The following is a 14,504-nucleotide window of genomic DNA, read 5'->3' as shown; positions in this document are numbered from 1 at the left end:
AAAATTATAGTTAGTCATAACATAAGATAGAGACCGAAAAATACTCTTAACATAGAAAATGAAATATAATATTTTATTATCCTAACACCTGAGCTTAACAGTCTTATTTGATCGTGTCTGATTTTGACTGCTCCTCACTTTTAAAATCCTTCAAATAACTGTTCACATTATTATCATAGTCTTTGTCCTTGATTTACAATCCCAAAGGAAAATATATTGAAATTTTCACAGAAGTAGTCGAGACGGATTTTCTATGTTCTTTTTGAAATTTTCTAGCCATCTGGCAGCTAATTCATCGTCCACCATCCTACGATCACACGACAAGGTGACTGTCATCACACTTTGGATTTCCTCTTCTGCGGTGAGCACAGGATGGGTACCACCCACAGCCATAATGCAGGCCTGTGGTGGATTAATGACTGCAGAAAACTCAGTGATACCAAACATTCCAAGGTTGGAAATAGTGAAGGAGCCACCTTGGAACTCGTGCAATTTTAACTTGCCTTCTCTGGCACGGCTTGCCAGGTCCTGGAAAAAAAATAGAGGCTTATTAATTTGTAGCCTGAAAGCAAAATAATGTTTCCTGCGGTATGGAAGCACAGAGTGCAAACATGGGCAAAAGAGGGTGGCAAAAGGGGAAGGGAGGGAATATTAATAATTTCTACAGAAAACCTTACGATGCGCAAATGGAATTCTAACAAACATTCACACTTAATCTGTTTAGGAAACAACTTGAAAGCATGTATAATTTGGTTTTATCTATTGCCTCCTACTAACACGGAGTCTACATTGGTCCACACTGTATGGGCAAGAAAAATGCTTAATCAGACAAGACAAACTGCATCCTCTCACTAAAATGTCCCTTGACAACTTGCTGAACAAAGTGCCTGTAGAAAATGATAAATGGTGGAAACAAAATCCTTTTTAAAAAGTTGATAAAAGGAAAAGTTGATCCACAGGGTCTCCAACAGCTGCAGCCTATCTCCATCTTGTGAGTACTGATAGGATTGATATCACTAATCAGGTATTGCAAAAACAAACATTTCAAGTGTATAACCCTTTGCAGTCGCCGCCCGCCCCCCCCCCCCCTCGTGTGTACTTAGAGGGATATACCACGGGTGCAGAGAGAACAGACAACAACCATATCAAAGCATAGGGAAATCTGTCATTTGGGTCTGTGAAAGGGCCCAAAGGGTTAACAGATGAATTTTATGGCTTTATAAAGTCAAGAAAACGTTCTACGTTTGTGATTGATTCCTATTTAAAAGACAGTGCACTTACAGCAGTTAAAAGGGATGCAAAGTTCTATAGACACCTTGCGTGAATCATAGAGCTAAAATTACAATAAATCATGTACATGCTTCTATTACTAATTATTACCTTGAGAACAGAAGAAATCTCTGCAACTTGTAGATTATCCGCTGTTTTAACAATTGGTGTTATAAGCCCTGAGTCTGTTGCCACAGCAACAGAGATATCTACATCACTAAGTAACTGAGCCTCTTTCCCATCCCAGATGGCATTCATGTCTGGAACCTGCCTCAGAGCCAAGGCCGCTGCTTTGATAACAAAATCATTTATAGAAACCTTCACCTCAAGACCTTTTCTCAGTTCAATAAGATTGTTCATAACACAGTTTGTAGAAGCATAAGTGTGTGACACAGTAGCTTTAGATTCTGCAAGTCTCTTAGCAATAGTACTCCTCATACTTGTGTTAGGTATGTCAATGTATTCTGTTGTGCCAACTGCATCAGATGGTTTTGGTGAAACAAGCGTTGTGTCTGCAAAACAGAATGCAATAATATTATTAATCTACTGAGTTTTAAAATAGTGAAAAATATTATTAACACCCTGGCTTAAAAACCAGGGATTGAAAATTCATAGATGTAAATCAACTCCAACCCCTACAATTTTACTCATAGACAATAAGCTATTAACTTAAAGAAAGGAATAGGCTCATATAACTTCAAAGAAAACTAATTATTGCACTGGCCCTCAAAAATTCAAATATTAATATTTTTCCAAGCCCACCTATGCACCTCCTTTAATCTTTAGTCACAGTATTCCCTCCTAAGTGTGTTCTGCATGGAGCAGGTGCAATATATGTAGCGAGGATTCTTATCAGATTAACAAAGATCCAAAATGTCATGGTCACCCAAGGCCCTAGAGACCTGTGGCTAGTCTTGACTCATTGTAAGGGACACATATTGCCCATCAATGCAAGGGGTAAAGAATGGCTCCTCGAAATTCGTGGACCTCAGAAAATTTTGGGCCAATCTTAAAATCTTGGAAGCATTTCTGACAGGTCTCCAAGTCTCGTTTTCTTAAGTCTCAGTCTCGAATTTTGAAACCCGGGTCTTGCAGTCTTAAATTTACCATTCTATACCCCTAATGCATCTTAAAGAGACAAATGGGCCATAGACTGACTGTTTATTTCATATTTAAAAAATAGACACACCCTTCTTCAGTTAGAATAACGGTGTTAAAGAGAAAACAGTGAACCTACCACTTGTCTGAGTTGAAGTTATAGTTTTTTGGGGTGGAGCTGTTGGCTGAGACAAAGCTGACTGAACATTTTCTGATGGTGGGGCAGCTTGTGTGGGAATCTTAGCTTCTTCTGGTTTTGTGAAGGGCTTTCCACCTTGAGCCACAAACCTCAACACATCACCCTTGAGCAGTCTTCCTTTAGGACCAGTGGCTGGAATGAGTCCAGGATTCAGCTGGTATGTCTCAAGAAGTAGTCTAACAGCTGGTGATATTAGCACAGTGGTGTCACTGTGACCAGTACTGCTGCTCTGATCTGAAGAAACTTCTGTTTTGTCTGACTCATCTTAAGAGAATGAATGGTTAATATCAGTGCTTGATAGAACAATTTTCTTTCTTTTTCACATAAAACATAATAAAATTACAAGTGTCAGGGTTGACTGCAATAGACGCTCTTTTCTAAGAACTCTATAGGGTTATTGTCACCAGTGCAATCCAAGACTCAGTGTTTATACTAAAGGCAGCCTCACTGAAACAATTCTGTTATTTTTTTTTCTCCATCAATAAGTTACTTAATCATTAATAATAGTACTATGACAATAAGCCAAGTCAGTCTTTCAGTCTCCTGTCAGAGACTTTAAACTAACATTAACTCAAAACATTTTCCTTTGTTTGAATCATGAGGCTTAAGAGGCTCCAAAAATTTTCATAAGGGGAGTAAAGCACAAATAAATTCTGTAATAAAGGGTGTAAATTGAAGGTCTCAGTGTACCTGTATCTACTGGAACTTCAACCTGTGTATAGTCCACACCATCCTCCACCATCAGTGCAATCAGTTTATTTATCTTTACATTTGTGCTTCCCTCTGGGACTATTATCTTTGCCAAAATTCCTTCCTCTTCAGTATCCATGGAGATTGTAGCCTTATCAGTTTCAATCTCACAAAGTACATCCCCTGGGGAGACATTGTCACCTTCCTTTTTTAGCCACTTAACAATAGTTCCTTCCTCCATTGTGGGTGATAGAGCTGGCATGAGGATTTGTGTTGTGGGGACAGCTTGAAAATCATAAATAACAAGTTTCATGAATACTTGTATGTTATATAATAATGTTATCACCTAATACACCTTATCATTTAAAACTGGTGGCAATTCAAATATTCTTTCATATTTATAATGATTGCTAGTCCTCTCTGCCTTGATCATATCCAGAAAATTCCAATATGAGAACTTTAACCTTGCATGGAGGCATCAAAAGCCAATCATCAAGATGAAAGAAGAAATAACTACATTTGTCACCATTTAAGAAACAAGGTATACAATTTTTTTTGTTCTCTTCCTTGTTTTTGTTTTCTTTTTCCAGGGATGGACAAAGAGCAAACATGAAAGGAGAGAAAAGGATGCTGCAGCTAGAACAAACAGTCAAAGTCTCATCTTGTAGTAAAATAAAAGGTTTGATTTGTCACTGAAATAGTTCCCCGGGTGTGGATAATCATTCTCAACCCAAGTTTTGGTGGGTCCATTCTGCTCCGGGGGGGGGAGGTACTGCCATATATGGGCTATATAGGTATGTGCCGCTGTGAAGGGTATGGTTTTCAAGCAGTTTACTCTAGGATAGGGTATATAAATCAGAGCGTTTGGCTCTAGAATAGGGTATCATTTTTCAGGAAACTGATCAGTTGGTTGAAGATTTTATCTAGACTAGGTACACAGCTACTCTAGGATAGGGGGATTTTGGGAGTTTACTCTAGTATAGGGACCACCGCGGTCAAACGTCTAAATCGTCATTTTTGTTTTTTATTGCTGGGATTTCATTTACCAGTTAGAGGAAAATGGGCAAAGATGTATCAATCAGTTAGTCAACATAACTATCTTTCCATTTTTCTCAAAATTTTGAGCTTTTTTCGCTGAAAACGCTTCGCGCTAAAAGAGAATCATGTTTAAAAATGGCGCCGATAGTAACGTCAGCATCGGTTTTCAATCACTTAGAACTTTTTTAGTAAGCTTTTAAAAAGTTTAGTAAACTAACAGGATGTTGGTAATACCCTAAACTTTCGATAGTGAAAGTAGCAACCTTAACTTTGAAGTATTTCGCTTAACTTTAGCAAATGTCACTTGTTTGACCGCTGTGAAAGTATAGGGTAGCAAAATTCAGCTGAACTAGCTCTGGTAAAGGTTAAGGGTTCCAGGCTCCCAGCGGCACATCCCCAAGAAGAAATTCCTAAAGTACCCCCCCACCCCCCCCCCCCCCACGATTCTACTCTGGACATCAAACCCTTACCCTTACCCTGTTGATAACAAAAAATACACTTATCTACCACCCTCACAATAATCTACATTTGACAAGTTTGTTTGATTGACATGACACAAACCTAGTCTTTGGTAGTGTAAAGGCAAAAGCCCATACCCTGACGTAATTAAAACTCTAAAGCCAATACCCCAGCAAAAAAGGCCTAGTATAGCCCAACACTCCCCCACATCCCCAACTCCATTGGAGTCTATTTTTGGACAACACAGGAGCATCGCGGAAATCACATTTAAATCTAAGTAACCCCACTAATAAATCGCCATATGACCAAAGATCATCCTCTACCCAAAGAACAACAAGTAACACTCACGCTTATGCAACAGTGGATTTGGAAGTCTATGCTTTTGATTCCTCCTTTAATACTGAATCGATCAAGCCCAACCAGCTGAAAAAATGACAGTGGTCTTTTCCTCCCCCAGAATACAGCGATCACAGTGAGGTTTATTTTAGCCTTATTTTACAGCCCACATCATACGTTTTTACGGTTATTTTTGGAAGCCTACGATATTTGTCGTTTTCTGACTTTTCTGAGATGTGTGATCGCCTTACCATGACGAAAAAGGGATGTCATGAATGACCTCCTGTAAACTTTGCTACCTATTTCTTTTGCTGCAGAGTAATTTCCACCTCCCAAAGGCGATGTTCCTCGAATACATCGCGTTGTCTGCAGCCTTCTAACCATCGCAGACCATCCTCGGGACGCCATGTTCTTTCCACCACAGCCCACATGGGCTTATGGGAAAAAATCGAATATTATGGCCCATGGGGAGTACGGGGAGTAGGCTTCGAGGGAGCTTCAAAGCAGGCAAGTGGGGAGGGGAGCTTGTTGTACATGGGTAATTCACAAATGGACCTCTGTCCGCACCCTTCGTTAAGAATAAATGTTAAAAAAATCCTGTCCCACTGGCCGGCGAAATTTTACCGACGTTTTTATGGTGAGAATCAAGTTTCTGCCCCCATACTATGGCCCACCATACAAACGTCTGTGAATTTGGCCACCTCGTGGATTCAATTTTTAATCTACTAGCCCATAACTTGGAGCTCCTAACGCCATTTTGAGTCATTTTGTTTAACTCAGTTAATAAAAAGAACCATGTCTACCACGCCAGCTGCTAAATGTATCCAGAAGCAGTCAAGTCACGTGACCTGACATGTGACAAATTTCTGTTGAAAAAAATACAGATGTTAATCTAATGTCTCCCTGGTTGGCTGCTAAAATAAGCACGAAACAATCAAAACACTGGTTCAAGCTTTTACATCTGGGTGTGTTTTACAAAAGTGCTTCAGTTATTCCGCAATCTATATGGTGCAGATACACTGTATATAATGGAATCTCTCTTGAAAAACCTTAAAGAACACGTTACATGCTCGATTTGTTTGGATACCTTCACCGAACCCAAGACAATCGCCTGTCTCCACACATTTTGCTGCGAATGTTTGAAGAGACACGCTCTGACTACTCAGCGAGAAGGAAAGTTTCGCTGCCCCGAGTGCCAAGCACAAGTTGGCGTCCCTGGACGCTTCGATCAACTACCGACCGGTTTTCTGCAGAACAGTCTGTTAGGACTTCTCGCTGTACAACAAAGTGGCGATGGAAGTGAGATCAGTTGCGGTAGCTGCAGGAAAAAAAGTGCTGAGACAAGTTTCTGTTTCAATTGCGGAAAATTCTTGTGCCCTGACTGTGTAAACGCACATGAACTACTTAGAAATGTGGCTTTTGACGGCCACAAGGTAAGAGCGATCAAGCATTTTCAAGCTGAAGACTACGAAGCTTTATTGAAACGGCAGTCGTTTTGCTCTCAGCAGTACCACGAGCGAGAAGTAACACGGTTTTTTTGCCTAGATTGTCAAACTTGTGTTTGTCAGGTTTGCGTGGTCACGGATCACAGGAATCATGCTATTGATCCACTTGATAAAGCAGCTGATCACGAGAAAGCTAAAATCATGGCAGGAACGGAGCTGATGAAAGGAAAGGGAAACATTTGCAGTAATGTGATTCGGGAATTTGAGGAAACAATTCTTAGTCTGGAGACCAACATCTCTACCGCTAAACGCGAAGTTTCCGAGACAGCCGAGCAAATCATCACGAAGGTTCGAGAACGAGAGAGAGAGGCTATTACCGCTCTCGAGAACACACGCGTGTCTAGAACTGAGAAATTGAACTCTTTAAAGACAGAAGTGCAGTCGTTGGCGAAGCAAATCAACCAAGCAATCGAGTTTGCCGAATATCTGGTTCAAAGAAGCTCTAGCTCCGATATTTTGCAAAGCAAGAAGTCGTTGGAAAAACGATTTGACGATCTTGTAAATCTTAACAATACCGTGGTTCCAACTCTTCCCGCAGTTTCTTCATTTGTGAAGTTCTTTTCCGCCTCCGAACCAGTGACGCTAGGTTTCATAGCAACTACTGAGCCAGTTGTAGAAGGACTGAAACAAGATTTCCAAGCGGGTGTGGAAGCAGAATTGATCGTTTATCCGAAACTGACGAGGGAAGCACAAGGGAAATTTATCGTTGACGTTGCTATAGAACCTGTCAAAAAAGTGGGTAGTTTGGTGACTTGTGAACAAGAAGATGGAAATTATCATGTCCTTTTTACACCTAAGATGCCTGGCAATTACCACTTTCAAGTAACTGTAAATGTCGGCAATCACAGTCCTAAGAGTATTTTCACTGAACATATTCAGGTGAAGGAACGACGACTTAAAGTTGTGGGAGAGTTGGATTTGAAAGGAGAAACCGTTCAAAGTCCAAGTGGAATCGCTGTGAACAGCAAAGGGCTGATTGCAGTAGCTGACTGTGATGGTCAGTGTATTCTTTTATTCGATAAAGCAGGAAATTATCTACGAAAATTTGGAGGAACGGATATTGGGCAACTTGGTACGCCATCCTGCTTAACATTTATCAATGATAGCGTGATTCTAGTAGCAGATCAGATAAATCACTGCATTCAGCAGTTTAATGTTCATACAGGGGAAGTAATGGAAGCTTTTGGAAAGGCTGGAGAAGGAGAGAATCCAATTAGTGTTTCTATGGATAGTGATGGACGCGTTGTTGTGACAGACTGCGTCAACAGCAAAATACAAGTTTTCACAAAAGAAGGCGAGCCAGTGTTAAGTTTTCGAACAAGTTTTCCCACAAAATGTATTTCTCACCAAAACACGTTTATTGTTACTAACTCTGACAATCAATGCATCAAGATATTCAACAGTTCAGGGAAGTTTCTCCGTAAGATTGGAGCACAAGGCAAAGGTGAAGGAAAGCTGGATTGGCCCAGGGGTTTTTGCATAATAAGAAGTGGAAATCAACACAACATACTTGTTTGTGACTTTAACAATCAGAGAATAGTACAGTTTACAATGGAGGGTTTTTTCACTGGTAAAACTGTCGCTAAACTACAAGGCCCCGTTGGGATAGCTACAACTCCAGATGGAAGGATTTTAGTATCCGATACTAGCGCGAAAAAAATATACATCCTTCGTTAAAAAAATGACCGTTAAATGATTTTTAAAGTTAGACATACCAATCAATGATTTCCAATAGTACGAAATGAAGAGGAGATTCTTTGTTTCATGCATGATCCGTGACTATAATCATAAAAGAAATACATGAAAAAACTGTGTTTTATTTAGCAAACCGCAAATATGTAAATAACCTTTGAAATGTTGAGCGATATGCATGTTTAAGATCCATAGTATAGGTATGTATAAGTAGTGTTCGGTTCGTTGTTTTACGACAAATGTACGCCAAACTTTAAAATTCATCTTCGAAACAAACACAGGAAATGAGCCCCTGTTGCTTTTAAGTATTTTCTTTGTTGTAGAGGTAATATGCCAGTACTTTGTTCCTTTCTTACCCGGTTATAACCATGTTAACCAGTTGCCAAATAATAAAACACATTCTAGATAATATTCAAAATGAATTCCATTTGCCTTTAACTAGGACACAGTCCTTCCAATTCCATGACTTACAAAGTTAGCTGAACTTCACCACTTGCAGGAGACTACAAGTGCAATATATTAGCTAATATTTTTATACCCTTAAGTGATCACCACTCTATAAGAAGTATTCTGAGTATTATCATAGCAAGTTGAAAATGTTATTACAATTTTGAAGTCCCTTGAAATTTTGCACTTTGTGACTTGAGGCTTCACTTGACACCACTGTCGCTCAAAAATAGCATACTAATGTATCCGGGGGGAGGGACAATGGTAACTTTTTATACTCGTGTGGAGAATTACTTTTCTTGGGTTGGGGGATTTGTAAACGTCGTTGTGCAAATGGCGGGAGTTCCCCGGGGTCACTCCCCATGGCTGCTGATATTCATAAGTACATTATGCATGGGATACCCTGTTCACTAAAACAAACAATGCCAACAGAAGTATTGATTAGTATGTTCTAATAAAATAATTCTGATAAAGTTCATGTGCAAATTAGCGTGTGGTGAAACTTTTACGTAGAAAGATTCACTAATATGAAAACTGAGATGCGTTTTTCCTAGAAAAATCAGAATCCGGATTCAAGATAAATGACAGACAGAATAAAGTCAACCAGACAAACGATAAATCACCATGGCAACCAAACCAGTGCGGCAAGACAATAGCCCACGTTCGATGTATTAAAATTCCAGATGACTCCGAGGCTTTAGGGTCAAAATTGCAAATTCTTCTCGACTCCATTATCTCATAATTCCCAGAAGAGACTTGAGCACAAAGAAAACAAAACCAAATATAGCAAATGACCAGAAAGCCTCGGAGTCATGTTAGAATTTTAATATATCAAACGTGGTCTGTTTCCCGCGACGATCGTTAGTTTCCAAGAGACAATAATCTAACGACTCTCTTTTTTTTCAGATTCCAATTCCATTATACAGTAGCCTATGACTATCTATTGGCTCCTACATTATAATCATTAAATGTGAATGATTTGATTGCTCAGCATAAATACTGGGCTGCCCGTGAGTACAACGCCCAATCAAGAAAGGGAGGCCGCCTCGACTGTCCAGCAAAAAGACAAAATGGCGGACGGAACTCCCAGAAAGCTTTGCGTGTCCCATTCCCCTTTCAGTGGGGCCGATTTTTGCGAGGAGGAGAGGTGTCATTTCAGGTCGTCTGGCGAACAGATTTGAAAGTCGATTGAACAACACAAAATTATTGCTTAGAGTTATTAGCCCTATATCTACGCCGAATAAGTACCTAAATACAGTATTCGATGATGTTGTTAGCCTTTGCGAGAGCTGCAGAAACAATGCCACCCCACGGTCCCCACGGGAAAAGCTTAAACTTGTTGCAATTCCCTCGCTGCGTGTGAAAAGACTTTCCTTACAAGAAAGGAATATGCTATTTGTAGATCGCTTTAAATGCAATATCCGACAGAAATAAAACTGAAACTTAATTTACTTTACGATTTTTAACAAACAGAAATTCAATACTGTTAAAAAAAATATTTAAAACACCAAAATTAACTCTGTCACATTTTATAAGCGTAGAACGACAATAATATTTGATGTGAAAAACAAACATAATGATCCGAGGTCAGAGGGTTAATCTAACGCCCCTCTGGTTGGCTACTAAATAAGCACGAATGCAAATTATACTTATTCAAGTTTCTCGGAAATCAAAAATAACATTTGATTGTGTTTTACTAAAGCACGTCAGTCATTTTGCCCTATACGGTGAAAATTTACAATGGAATCTCTTTTAAAAAACCTTAAAGAACACGTTACATGCTCGATTTGTTTGGATACCTTCACCGAACCCAAGACAATCGCCTGTCTCCACACATTTTGCTGCGAATGTTTGAAGGGACACGCTCTGAAAACTCAGCGACAAGGGCAGTTTCGCTGCCCCGAGTGCCAAGCACAAGTTGGCGCCCCTGAAAGCTTCGATCAATTACCGACCGGTTTTCTGCAGAATAGTCTGTTAGGACTTCTCGCTGTACTAAAAAGCCGCGATGGAAGTGAGATCAGTTGCGGCAGCTGCAAGAAAAAAAGTGCTGAGACGAGTTTCTGTTTTGGTTGCGGAAAATTCTTGTGCCCTGACTGCGTGAATGCACATGAACTACTTAGAAATGTGGCTTTTGAAGGCCACAAAGTCAGACCGATCAAGCATTTTCAAGCTGAAGACTACGAAGCTTTATTGAAACGGCAGTCGTTTTGCTCTCAGCAGTACCACGAGCGAGAAGTAACACGGTTTTTTTGCCTAGATTGTCAAACTTGTGTTTGTCAGGTTTGCGTGGTCACGGATCACAGGAATCATGCTATTGATCCACTTGATAAAGCAGCTGATCACGAGAAAGCTAAAATCATGGCAGGAACGGAGCTGATGAAAGAAAAGGAAAAATTTTGCAATAATGTAATATGTGAATTTGAGAAAACAATTCTTACCCTGGAAACTAACATTTCCAGCGCTAAACAGGAAGTTTCACGAACAGCGGAGAATATCATCTTGAAGGTTCGAGAACGCGAACAGGAAATTATTACAGCTCTCGAGAACACACGTGTATCGAGAACAGAGAAAATAAACTCTTTGATGAAAGAAGTGCAGTCTCTGGCGAAGCAGATCGACCAAGCAATTGATTTCGCCGAAAATCTTATTCAAAGAAGCTCCGGTGCTGATATTTTACAAAACAATAAATCTTTGAACAAGCGATTTAAAGACCTAAAAGAGACTCCAGTTGCAGCACTTTCAGTTTCTTCATTTGCCAAGTTTATTTGCACTTTTGAACCAGAGAATTTGACTCTCGGCGTTATAGCAACCAGTGAACCTGTTGTAGAAGGAATGGAACATGAATTCCAAGCTGGTGTGCAAGCAGAATTACGGATCGTTTCTCCAGTTGTGATAAGTCAAGCACAAATGAAATTTTGCCTCGACGTTGGCATAGAACCAGCTGAAAAAGTTGAAAGTTTGGTGACTTGCAGAAAAGGAGATGCATATTCCCTGGTCACGTTCACCCCTAAGGCGCCTGGCAGTTACCACTTTCAAGTAACTGTAAATGCCGGTAATCACAGTCCTAAGAATATTTTCACTGGACATATTCAGGTGAAGGAACGACGACTTAAAGTTGTGGGAGAGTTGGATTTGAAAGGAGAAACCGTTCAGAGTCCAAGTGGCATCGCTGTGAACAGCAAAGGGCTGATTGCAGTAGCTGACTGTGATGGTCATTGTATTCTGTTATTCGATAAAGGAGGAAATTATCTGCGAAAATTTGGCTGTAAAGGAACGAATATTGGGCAACTTAACATTCCATCTGGCATAACATTTATTAACGACAGCCAAATTCTAGTTGCAGAGCAGTCTAATCACCGCATTCAACAGTTCAACGTACACACGGGAGAGGGAGTGAAAGTTTTTGGAAAGGAAGGGAAAGGAGTGGGCGAGTTTCAGTATCCAGTGGATGTTTGTTTGGATGGTCAAGAACGCGTTGTTGTAGCCGACATCAACAAACCAGAAATACAGGTTTTTACTAAAGAAGGTAAACAAGTGTTCAGTTTTGGTCTGGGAACTCTGAAGTGTCCCATTGGATGTGCATTTCAAGAAAACACGTTCATCGTTTCTGACGCTCGGAACCACTGCTTAAAAATATTCGACAGTTCAGGAAAATGTTTCCGTAAGATTGGAGCACAAGGCAAAGGTGATGGACAGTTGAACTGGCCTATGGCTTTGTGTGTTGAGAAACGTGGCAATCACCACAACATTCTTGTTTGTGACTATAACAATAAAAGAATTGTACAGTTTACAATGGAAGGTTCATTCGCTGGAAAAACTGCCACTAACCTACAGTGCCCCGTCGGGATAGCTGCAACTCCAGATGGGAGGATTTTAGTATCCGATGGTAACGCGAAAAAAATATACATTTTACAATAATAAAGGAAACACTGAAGTTATTTTTAAATTTAGACGTTGATCAATTCCATTTGAAGGTAATGAGGAACTTCTTGTGCTTCTCGACACGTAACTATAAATATAATCATAAAATGGGGTACATGTAAAACCTGTTTTTTACAATCTAGAAGTGTGTGTGTGTGTTTTTATAAAAACCAACTTTCTAACGTGGAATACTCTTTTTACTGAAAAGTAGGAACAGTCATGTCGGAATAAACCTTTTTCTGCAAATAAACATGAATAAATCTTCTGTGCTAAACAGACGGCCGCTTCTTTTCGTGCTGCCTTTGTTACACATATGCAAATGGCTGACCTTCTAGTCTCTCTTGTCTAGCCGTAGGCCCCGCGTCTTACACTTCTGTTTGCAACGGTACCACTTGAGTTATCACTTGCATTTTCTTTTTCACACCGATTTACTTCAGTGAAGTGAAATAAAAGCGTTAAAGGTATGCTTAAAAAAGTTCCAAAAATAACATATAGTGCTTTAATATAAAGCTTCAAGGTTTTTGTGCGAGGTAGACGATGTCAAAGCTGATGACATCACAAGCGGCAAATTTTGGCAAATGCATTCGAGTGTTTTCCTTTCTTTTATGCACTTTATATGTTATAAATAAAAATTATCATTTATCCATTTGCCGAAGAAGTCGAAAAGACCACAATGAAGACAAAACCATAAACAATCGGTAAAGTTTTGTTTATTTACATCCTGTTCTGTCTGTCGGTGGCGCCCTCTGGCTTGTATAAAATGTGTCCTTGAGGTTCACAATGCATAATCAGGACTCATCGACAATGTTATCTTTGTCTCCCCAACGTGCAAATTTAACCTTAATTTTTTCCTTCCCATTATTTAAAAAATTCGCTCCATCAACCTCTTACATTTCGACGACAATGACACAAACTTGAACTCCTGTTTTTAATCGAGAGGAACAAATCCGATTCTCCGCGGGAATACTAGCAATTGCTCATGTTTCCAGCGCTTTACATGTAAATCTAACACGTTGTGTTGGCGTTTCGCATGCCTTCTTAAGTGAGTAGTGCTGTTAGTACAGTAATCAGAGTGCTCACATGTCAGTCGCTTGAAGGAAAAAGCTACCGTGAACAATTTTGGAAGAACAGTTCCCAGTGCCGAGAAATACGGCTGCGAGTAAAATAGTAATCTCGTACCCAGTGTAAAACAGAGTGAGATGTGGGTACGAGATAAGTAAAATAGGAAAAGGCGTCATTTTGTTGCCATGGTAACTCTGACGTCATTTTAACCCTGATCATAACAATTTTTTATCTTTATCTAATACAGCTGTGTTGGTAATTATTCCAAATTGTTGTTAATGGCGACGTAGTTTATGCTCAAACTTGGGAGGTACTGACCCTGAAAAAACCCGAGTCAGTCAGTCCCAGACGTTCCTCCTGGCGAAACGTCCCTGCGGGCGAGGAGCTAGAAGAAACGGCTGTATTCGCAGGCTAGAGCCAAGCACTCATTTTATCAGTAACAAAAATGTTCATTAAACATAATAAAGAAATCATGAACAAAAGTGCCGTGTTTAGGTTGAAGTTATCCTTTCCAATCCAAACGTTTTGGGTCCCTTAATCAGTGAAATTACTCATTTTATCATCCTACTCTTCAAAAGTGTAGCCTGGGACCAGGCTCCGCAGTGGGGAAAAAGGCAACAAACGGGTCAAATAGGAAAAATATCGGCGAGCGGTATCCTGGGGAGGGGGAAAGGGCGGCTTACTCCCCTCTCCAGACTTCCTTTTCGCCAACGCAGATTTTTTTCTCCTTTTTCCCACAATGCCGAGCCTGGTCTTAGGCTACAAAGGTGCTGCTCTGGCTTGGGCTT

At 40.0% G+C, this 14,504-nt stretch overlaps 3 protein-coding genes across 3 annotated transcripts; 2 read left to right on the top strand and 1 right to left on the bottom strand.

The window, feature by feature from the left end:
* Window positions 1-7: 7 nt before the first annotated feature.
* Window positions 8-5,520, bottom strand: LOC140953028 (pyruvate dehydrogenase protein X component-like). Its single transcript, XM_073402504.1, has 5 exons — window positions 5,341-5,520; window positions 3,257-3,541; window positions 2,507-2,830; window positions 1,381-1,781; window positions 8-528 (listed from the first exon to the last, which is right to left on the bottom strand). The coding sequence occupies exons 1-5, from the start codon at window positions 5,495-5,497 to the stop codon at window positions 226-228; spliced, it is 1,470 nt and encodes a 489-aa protein (XP_073258605.1). The 5' UTR covers window positions 5,498-5,520; the 3' UTR covers window positions 8-225.
* Window positions 5,521-6,027: 507 nt separating this feature from the next.
* Window positions 6,028-9,174, top strand: LOC140952727 (E3 ubiquitin-protein ligase TRIM45-like). The gene has a single exon (XM_073402167.1). The coding sequence runs from the start codon at window positions 6,118-6,120 to the stop codon at window positions 8,269-8,271; it is 2,154 nt and encodes a 717-aa protein (XP_073258268.1). The 5' UTR covers window positions 6,028-6,117; the 3' UTR covers window positions 8,272-9,174.
* A 1,245-nt stretch (window positions 9,175-10,419) lies between these two features.
* LOC140951870 (E3 ubiquitin-protein ligase TRIM45-like) lies at window positions 10,420-12,932 on the top strand. Its single transcript, XM_073401237.1, has one exon. The coding sequence runs from the start codon at window positions 10,474-10,476 to the stop codon at window positions 12,649-12,651; it is 2,178 nt and encodes a 725-aa protein (XP_073257338.1). The 5' UTR covers window positions 10,420-10,473; the 3' UTR covers window positions 12,652-12,932.
* The last annotated feature ends 1,572 nt before the right edge of the window (window positions 12,933-14,504 follow it).

Source organism: Porites lutea, chromosome 11, assembly GCF_958299795.1.
Source record: "Porites lutea chromosome 11, jaPorLute2.1, whole genome shotgun sequence".
NCBI classification, from domain to species: Eukaryota; Metazoa; Cnidaria; class Anthozoa; order Scleractinia; family Poritidae; genus Porites; species Porites lutea.
This window is presented reverse-complemented; position numbering and strand designations above follow the sequence as displayed.